General features: G+C 37.3%; 2 protein-coding genes across 2 annotated transcripts; one reads left to right on the top strand and one right to left on the bottom strand.

Moving 5' to 3' along the window:
* Nucleotides 1-351: 351 nt before the first annotated feature.
* On the top strand, nt 352-3,274 carry LOC112696519 (probable E3 ubiquitin-protein ligase LOG2). The gene is made up of 3 exons (XM_025749316.3): nt 352-1,167; nt 2,126-2,621; nt 2,857-3,274. Exons 1-3 carry the CDS (start codon nt 698-700, stop codon nt 2,965-2,967), a joined length of 1,077 nt encoding a protein of 358 aa, XP_025605101.1. The 5' UTR covers nt 352-697; the 3' UTR covers nt 2,968-3,274.
* Nucleotides 3,275-4,799: 1,525 nt separating this feature from the next.
* On the bottom strand, nt 4,800-6,977 carry LOC112696518 (uncharacterized). Its single transcript, XM_025749315.3, has one exon. It carries the CDS (start codon nt 6,463-6,465, stop codon nt 5,023-5,025), a length of 1,443 nt encoding a protein of 480 aa, XP_025605100.1. The 5' UTR covers nt 6,466-6,977; the 3' UTR covers nt 4,800-5,022.
* Between the last annotated feature and the right edge of the window lie 1,754 nt (nt 6,978-8,731).

Here is an 8,731-nt window from a genome sequence, read left to right as displayed (position 1 = left end):
TATTTCAGGATTTAATATTTGCTTTGTCCGTTCTATTTTAATCTCATCTGGTTCCAAATCTAATAAATAAACATACAAAATCTTTTATTCTTCTCTTCATAGCTTCATTCGTTACCATATCTAATTACCTAGAACACTAAAAATAAATAAATAAAAACATTAAAATTTATTACTTTTTGTTATTATTTAATTATTAATTTAATTTTTATTTTAATAATTTAATAATATATTTTATCTTATATTTAATAATAAAAAATAATAAATTTTAATAATTCTCTAATATTCTTCAAAAAAAAATCTTAAAAACCCAAAGTATTTTATTTTATTTTTTATTTTATTGTTTAAAGAGAGAGAATCTTCCTTCAATAATTCCAAGTTTTCACAGCACCCTTTTTCGCCACCACCATCAACACAACAACATCAACGACAATAACAACCAGAACAACAACAAACCCTCTAAGCTTTTCTGCTCATAAATCTTACGTTCATTTCCTTCCCCCCTTTCCCACATTTTCATTTCTCTCTCTATTTCTTTTACAAAGCTCTCTAAAACACAAAAGAAGGAAAAGAAAAAAAAAAAACAAAACAAAAATTCTACCGCCGGAACCACCGGTGTCTGAAAAATCCAGTTATTCACAAAAGAAGGGGGAAAAACTTTTTAGTCAAAATTAGGGTTTGTTTTTCTAATTCCCCAATCATGGGCAACGCATCGAGTAGCGGCGGCACCACCCGTCGGCGACATGTTGTTTCTAGAAGGACTCATCCACCGCCTCCTCCTCCGGTGACGCCGCAGCCGGAGATCACCTCCAATCCCTTCCTGTATCCCGGAGGCAACCCGTACCCGGCTCAGTACCCGAACCAGAACCGTCCGATGCAATACCCGCAGTACCCTTACCCCGCTTACTACCATCCGCCGCCGACGGTGCCCTTCCCCCACCACAACCAGCACCAGCACCAGCCTCAAATGGGGGTCGGGTGGGTTGGCGGCCGAGGTTACCCTTGCGGGACCATGGTGGCTCCTCCAGCACCTATCGTGGAGCACCAGAAGGCCGTGACAATCAGGAACGACGTAAATGTCAAGAAGGAAACATTGAAGATCGAGCCCGATGAGGTGAACCCTGGCCAATTCCTCGTCTCTTTCACGTTTGACGCCACGGTTTCTGGCTGGTAAGTTTTTTTTTTTTTTTTTTTTGGCTTTTCTGTTAGTTGTTGATCATGGTAATGTTAATTATGTGAATGAATTTTGTTGTGTTGAATTATCAATGTATGTCGTGGTTGTCGTGTTTGTTGAATACATATTGTGATGTTGTGCTCGAACCTTTCATGCTGTGGTGGTAAACTTGACTAAACTGAATCAAAGGTGATTGTAATGTAAATTAGGATATGAATGTGCTAATATAATTGACACCATGTTATATGTTTATCCATTTAGATATGCAATTATATTATCGGAAGAAAAGATTTGTGTAGGAAGTAGGAAGGTTGCTGCATTCAAGAAGTTGATGGCTTCGGTAGCTCATTGACCCCTTTTTTTAATTCTATGGAAAACAGTTTTTGTTGAATGAATATCTTGTTTTGCAGGTGGTTGTGGTTTGCTGGTTTAGAAAATATTCGTGTATCTAGGGCTTGATTTTCTTTATAATCTGGGGAGCCAATTTGACAAAGCATAACTTATTGCTGCTACAGATTGCTGGAGTGATGATACATCTTTGTTTGATAATCAGTAGGGGGTGGGTTGGGAGCGTTATGGAATCACATATTCTCTCTTGCATGATCTATTACCTCTTATTGCAATATATGTTTCTAGTATGCATCCGTTGTTAATTATCTGAGTTGTTTCTATAATACATACTTTATTTCTCCAATATTGCGTAAGCTGATTTTTCCCCCCTCCCTTTCTAATGTGAAAATACCATTGGATTACTTTCAGTATTTATAAGTACTTTTTGCTTTACTGTGAAACAGCATTATGTAGCCATGTTTTATACTTCTGTCTTAAATGCTAATTGCCATTTGTGTTGAGGTTTTTGTCATCAAATGATGATCTACTGATTATGAATGTTTTTGTACTAAAATTCTTTGTTTTGCATGTTCTAACTATCCTGTTTCTTTATCTCTTTAACAGCATCACAATTTATTTCTTTGCAAAAGAAAATGAAAGCTGCATTCTAACACCAGTGAAAGAAAACCTTCTCGCACCCGTGACGGTTAATTTTCAGCAAGGTCTTGGCCAGAAGTTCAGGCAGCCTGCTGGAAGTGGTATTGATTTTAAAATGTTTAATGAGACAGAATTATTGCAAGTGGGTGAGATGGATGTCTACCCTCTAGTAGTAAAGGCAGATGCATCTCCTAGTAATACCAATGGATCAGATGAAACTACAACATCTAATACCAGAAACTCGCAGATAACACAAGCAGTGTTTGAGAAGGAGAAAGGTGAATTCCGGGTAAAAGTTGTCAAGCAGATTTTGTGGGCGAATGGAATGAGGTATGAGTTGCAGGAGATATACGGTATTGGAAGTTCAACAGAGACTGGTGCAGATGAGAGTGACCAGGGGAAAGAATGTGTCATCTGTTTGACAGAGCCTCGCGACACAATTGTCCATCCCTGCCGACATATGGTATTTGCATTGCCCTTTCTTTAACAAAGTTTACTTAGATTTGTTGACAGTATGATGCGATGCTAATCATTAGTATTAGGGCAGTATGATTGTCCTTCTATCCCTTGTCATTCTGGGGCTTTTAATGAACTGATGATTATTTAGTCATATTTAACTGTTCACAATTTTTTTATTAGTGTTGGTCTTCACTCTTCAACAATAACATTGACCGGATTCCCCGTGTTATTTTTGGCAGTGCATGTGTAATGGATGCGCAAAGGTTTTGAGGTTCCAGACAAATAGATGCCCAATTTGCAGACAACCAGTTGAGAGGCTTTTGGAGATAAAGGTAGGACCTGAGGAATGAGGAATTTATATTGGTTGCCCTTCAATATTCCTGTACAGCCCAAGTGTCATACTTTAGTACTTCTCCCTGTTTCATTCATTTCTAGGTTTCTGCCTCATTTTTCTGGTTTCTTCCATAACCAGGGAAAAAAAAAATTGTACAATGAATCTTATATATGATGACATGAGGTTTAACATGGTGAACAGGCTCGCTTTGCACCTGGCTTGTATAAGACAGTACTAATACAATACCTTCCCTTACAAAATATAATTAAATGTCTCACTTCAAATAACACTTGAATAAATAAAAAAACGAAATCTTTGATGTTTTTCGGTTTTCTGTAATAGCCTGTATTAATGTATATTTTTGTCGTCCCTGTTGTAAAAAGTTGAGTCCTTTATAGTATCGATAAGGAGGGTATGTTGGGCATCCCACCTTACGAGGTAAAGGGAACATAATAAAGAGGGGGTAAGGAATAGAGATCAAGGGGAAGAAGAGGTAACTGAATGGTAACAACCTTGCTTAACAAAACATTGGGATTTAGGAAGGGGAAGACATTTAGGGATTGTAACAATGTAGAATTAGGTATTTTGATGGAGGAGATCGGAACCTTAAGGTTTAGGTTGCCTTTTCCCATTTAGCTAGCTTCCTTTCCCATTTCCATATAGTTACAGTTGTGGCTTATGAAAGATCAAGGTATCGATGTTTGACACATGGATTGTCATACGAGTATGTGTGATGGGTGTTTCTTTCTTTTCTCATCCTATCTCCAGCTATGTTTTGTTTGCGGTTTGGGGAAACGTTAGGTTGTGGGCCGGGTGATATTGACAGCTTCATCATGCACTCATCTCTGTTGGTCTTGTATAACCAACAAGCCAATTGGTATTTTAAAATGAGCAACGTTATATGGCCAGCAAATATTTATCTTTTTTGGCCAATATTTGATCAGTAATAATTTACACTCATTATTTATAAACGTTTTACACATAATAAGGCTATAATTTGTACTTATATTACCAGAAATTTGCACACATAATAAGGCTATAATTTGTACTTATATTACCAGAAATTTGCACACATGAATCAATACAGTTTATACTCACACTTTTCAAAATTTATACATGTGAACTAGTAAAATTTATCTGTTAAAAATAATTTAGTATTTGTGCTGGTCAAATAATTGGTTAAAACTACTAAAAATTACTGGCTCCCAATAAATTTTCATTTAAAATACTTTAGTAACGTCCTTGTAGTTGTAGATAAATTAAGATAATACCCGGAAGAATAAACTACCGTATGCATGCACATAGCGTTGCCAAGTGAAGAAGAGTGGCCCCGGATGTGTTTTAGGAGTAGGCTAAAATATTTGTTGCTTTATAATTTTATATTGTATCTAACACATCGAGTTTGCTATTCAAGATGTAATTAAAAAGTAGATATATACGATATAACAATTTCCTCTAACATGACGTGATTATGGTTCACACAATGGACATTCGGTAACCTTCTTGACCTAGGTATTCAAAGTTTCAAACCAATATCCAAATCACAGAAAGTATAGTGATCAAAAGTCTTTCGTCGCAGTGTGGCGCTCAGAGAGATATTCAAAAACATGCAAGGTAAATTGAAGATTGAATGAACTAAATAAGTATGAAGCACAAGGTCAAACATAAGGAGAAATATTGTAACACCAAGGCGTTAGTACAACAATAACCAACGTACAGGATAAGAGTAAAGTATTATTCATCATGGCATCTATTGAGAATTAAATAATAGGTACGTTAATTGATGCCGATGGCCTCATTTTGTATTAGAAGCCTAAAACACACCCCAAAACTTAGATTAAATAAAGATAAAGGAACATAACAGAGATTTTATTAGCAAACCGTACGAGGATGACAACAGTGGTTGATTATTTAGTAGCAAGCGCCCAACCATAAAGCACTCGGATGTTCATAGGATCCAACACACCTCAACAAACAACAAAACGCAATAATAACTCACAAGACACTTGGGAACACAATTTGCTTCTTATTCAGATCATAATCATCATAGATTCATCCCTTGATGCATAATTTAGTCCGCCCACCACTGATGAACGTAGACACCATTGCTTCTGAGACCCTTGTAAATATCCATGCAGCTATCCTTGCCAATAACAGTTTTCTCATCGTCATTTCCACTCTCTGGGCACCTCAGAAACAATTCATCCACAAAGCATATTGCTCCACTCTCAAACACATCCAAGAGGAACTTCATTTCAGCATTCCCTGCATTCATTTTGAGGACAACAAAATCAGCATACTGCACAGTTTCCTTGAACCAAGCAAGGAAATCAAACTCGTCCTCCCCAACAAACGGTTCCAAATCTCCATCATCATCGTCAGCAGCATCAAGATTAGCCTTGGCCGCGGCCTTACCGGCCAACCCGGGATAGTAAACAAATGTCACACCAGGTCGCTTCACATAGGACAACATTACAGAAGTGTTATAGTGAACAAAATACACATTGAAATCCTTTTGACTAATAGGGTAAGATGGCAAGAACCAATCACTAGGATTATCATCAGCATTGCGGATCTCTCGCCCCCCATTAATATCAATATAAACCATCCTCTTCCTAGAAGAAACATCCACGAACTTTGGCAAGTAAGGTACCATCTTCTCATACCCAAGTGGCGGCTTCTGACTCACAAGAGACTCCATAAGCTGAATCAAAGGCTTTGTAAGACTTATGCTAGAACAATCCGCAGGAAGTGGATACTGATAGAAAGCACCAGAAGTAGTATCATTTGCCACCCTTTTCCTGAACACAACAAGGTTGAGATCACCAACAGAGCCAACATGCAGAACGGTGGAAGATCTTAGCAACGATGAAACCGGTGTTGCAGACCTAATGAGGTCGTTGGGGATGGAATTGGAGCCAGTGGGACCCACAAGAAGGGCACCGACACCACCTGGCTTTAGAACACGCTCAACCTCAAGAACGAGCAACGCAGGAACAGAAACCTTGTCAAGATCCCTTGACAGCACGAAATCGAATGAACAGTCCTGGTAATTGAGCTCGTACACGATTTTCTTCTGCTTGAGGGAGAAGAACCGGTGCCTGTGGACACCGGTAACGCTGGAGAATCCCATGTGCTTCATGGCGGCGACGGCCATCGCCGAACCTTCTCCGACGCAGAGGCTCTTGGCTCCGCAATCCAACAGTTGCTTCTTCATAAGGTCGTTGACCACGTTGACCGTCAAGTTTTCGTCTTTCTCGCAGTAGAAGGAGCTCCAGAAAGTGCTGAGCACGCGGCTCTGGAGAGTGGCGTTTTCGAAACGCATTTGGGAACCCGCGGCGACGCAGTCGGTGTAGGTCAGTGTCACCGGAGCTAAGTCAGCCAAGTCGAAGGCGGAGAAGGCGCGGAGCAGAGAAACGATCGAGATGGCGGAGGCGAGCATGATTGAGCGGAAGAACACGCGCCTCGCTATGGACCCCTTCAGGATCTGGAGTTTCATGGCTTTGGCATCCATGGGATTCGAGGATTGAAGATAACACCAATAAAGAAAAATTTAAATAAAAAAAAGGAAGTTCGGAGTTCGGTTGATTGATTGAACACTAAGAAAGGGTTCTTGAAAGATTTGAAAGCCGGAAAGTGGAGAAGAAGAGATGATTAGCGAGTGCAAAACCTGGAGGAGGTGTGATTTCCACCCACGAGGACGCCCATTGAGATTTGGAACCTTAACCAGACCCCCCTTGGAACCCTTTTCGGTGATGATTCATACCATAATCCCCCACCCATCATCGTCCCCATTGTGCCCCCCCTCACATTCAGTTCCTTACTTCATCCTCCCAACTCCAGCATCAAATCAATATTCTAACGAAAATTGAAGTGGTGATATGAGGAAAAACCCTAGGTAGATCTGAAGCAGAGGTTGGATATGGAGCGAGAGTGTGTGTTTGTGAAGGGATTGGGAGTTGAGTGAGTGTAGATCTGGGGAAAATATAGGACCGGGAAATGGGGGGTGATTGCGTGTTACGCAGTAAGGTAAGGACCAGCGAAGGTGTCATCTATTATTTGCTGCCATGGCCCATTCGATGCAAAATGTTAGCTACGTGGCATAATATCGTCGACCCTCCAGTCCTCGTGTTACATCACCATCCTATTTTCTCTACTTTTTAAAAATTACAAAGTTAATATTTTGTATTTTATTAATTGAAAGTTTTCTGTATTTGCATTTCTTTTTTTTTGTTATAAATTAGAATATTTTCAAAATCATTTATGAAAATACATTTTAATTATTTTAAAAATTAACTTTAATATACAAATTTTAAATAGACCTATATGAATAAATAAAAATTGTCACTAAATATTAGTTATTATTATCCAAAAATTTTACAAGGATAAAGAGGTATCAATAAATTTGTGTCTTTTATTTAATTTTATGTCATATTTTTAAAGATAGCTAAATCGTATAATTTTAATAACTACTTTAATATTACGCTTATCAAAAATGAATTCTAGTAAAATTATGGATACATTTGTTAAATTTTAAAAATTATTTTAAAAATTATTTGATTGATAATATATTTTAGGAATTTTTTTGTCAATATTTAAACTTTTTAAATATCGAATTGATGGTTAATTTTTATTAGATAGTTTATGTATTTTAAAATTGTGAAATAAATTCTTTATTTTTTCTTTAATAAAATTTGATAGTTCAATATGAAATTAAAATATTTTAACTACAAATTTACGTACGTACTTATTTAATAATGTAAAAGTTTAGAAACTAATAATTACTAAACAATGATAAGAGATTAAAGTGACCATTAGAAAAAAAAATTAGAGATTATTTTAAAGTTTATTTTACTCTAAATAATAGAACTATGTCTATATGCATGTATGTATACTTTAATGATTATGTGGGTGTATATATCTTTGTTTATCAAATTTTTTATGGCTGTGTGTCTATATTTTTCATAAGCTAAGCATGTTAAGCATGGTTATAAAAATTAGATCGAATAGTTGATCAGATTAGTTTAATTGCAAATTAGATAATAATATGATTTTGTTTATCGATTAAAATTGACAATTTTAATTAATTGTGTTGAATTAAGATTCAGTTGATTTTATGAAACGACGTTATTTTATTGTTTAAAAAAAAGAGAAAAAGACGGATCTCCTTCTAAAGTCCTCGAGCCCTCCCTCTCATCCTCAAACAAAATTTTTCCTCTCCCAAATGTCAAAATAGAGAAAAAAGAAAGTGAGAGACTCTAAGACAGTGGAAATCCCACGGCCACAAGGTGTGAGAGTTGCTGTCACCGTTCGTAACGTTCGGGCACCACTTTGTCTACGCTTCTTCCTCTTTTAACACACTACAAGAAAAATTTCGAGTAACCTTGAATTTACCGTCAAATTTAGCATCACAGAGTAGCGGTGGATTTACCAGTGATAATGATGTCGAATTTGTAAGGATAAGTAATTACCGGTAAATTCTGCTTTTCGACGGTAAATCCGCCAGTAATATTTGGAGGAAAAATAAGTTGAATTGGCGCGTCCTTTACCGTCGAATTCTAACAGTAACTCCAATTAGTGAAATGATGTGTCTTGGTGACCCGTAATAGTTTACCGTCAAAATTTTCTGACAGTAAAAGGGTTATATAAATTCAAATCATGAACCTCTTCCCCCTCATTAGACCACCATTACCACCATCCCCCCTCTCTCTCTCCCTAATCGCTGTCACTCTTGCCATCTACCACTGCGGCCGAAACCACCGTCGTCGCTACCTTCTCTT

The sequence above is a fragment of the Arachis hypogaea genome, chromosome 6, assembly GCF_003086295.3.
Source record: "Arachis hypogaea cultivar Tifrunner chromosome 6, arahy.Tifrunner.gnm2.J5K5, whole genome shotgun sequence".
Classification (NCBI taxonomy): Eukaryota; Viridiplantae; Streptophyta; class Magnoliopsida; order Fabales; family Fabaceae; genus Arachis; species Arachis hypogaea.
Note: the sequence above shows the minus strand (reverse complement) of the source record. Positions and strands in the feature narration are given on the sequence as shown.

Coding starts and splice junctions, on each gene's coding strand:
- LOC112696518 (XM_025749315.3), bottom strand. CDS start 6,465: ATGGATGCCAAAGCCATGAAACTCCAGATCCTGAAGGGGTCCATAGCG.
- LOC112696519 (XM_025749316.3), top strand. CDS start 698: ATGGGCAACGCATCGAGTAGCGGCGGCACCACCCGTCGGCGACATGTT. Junction 1,168..2,125: donor GACGCCACGGTTTCTGGCTG/GTAAGTTTTTTT, acceptor TCTCTTTAACAG/CATCACAATTTATTTCTTTG. Junction 2,622..2,856: donor TCCATCCCTGCCGACATATG/GTATTTGCATTG, acceptor TATTTTTGGCAG/TGCATGTGTAATGGATGCGC.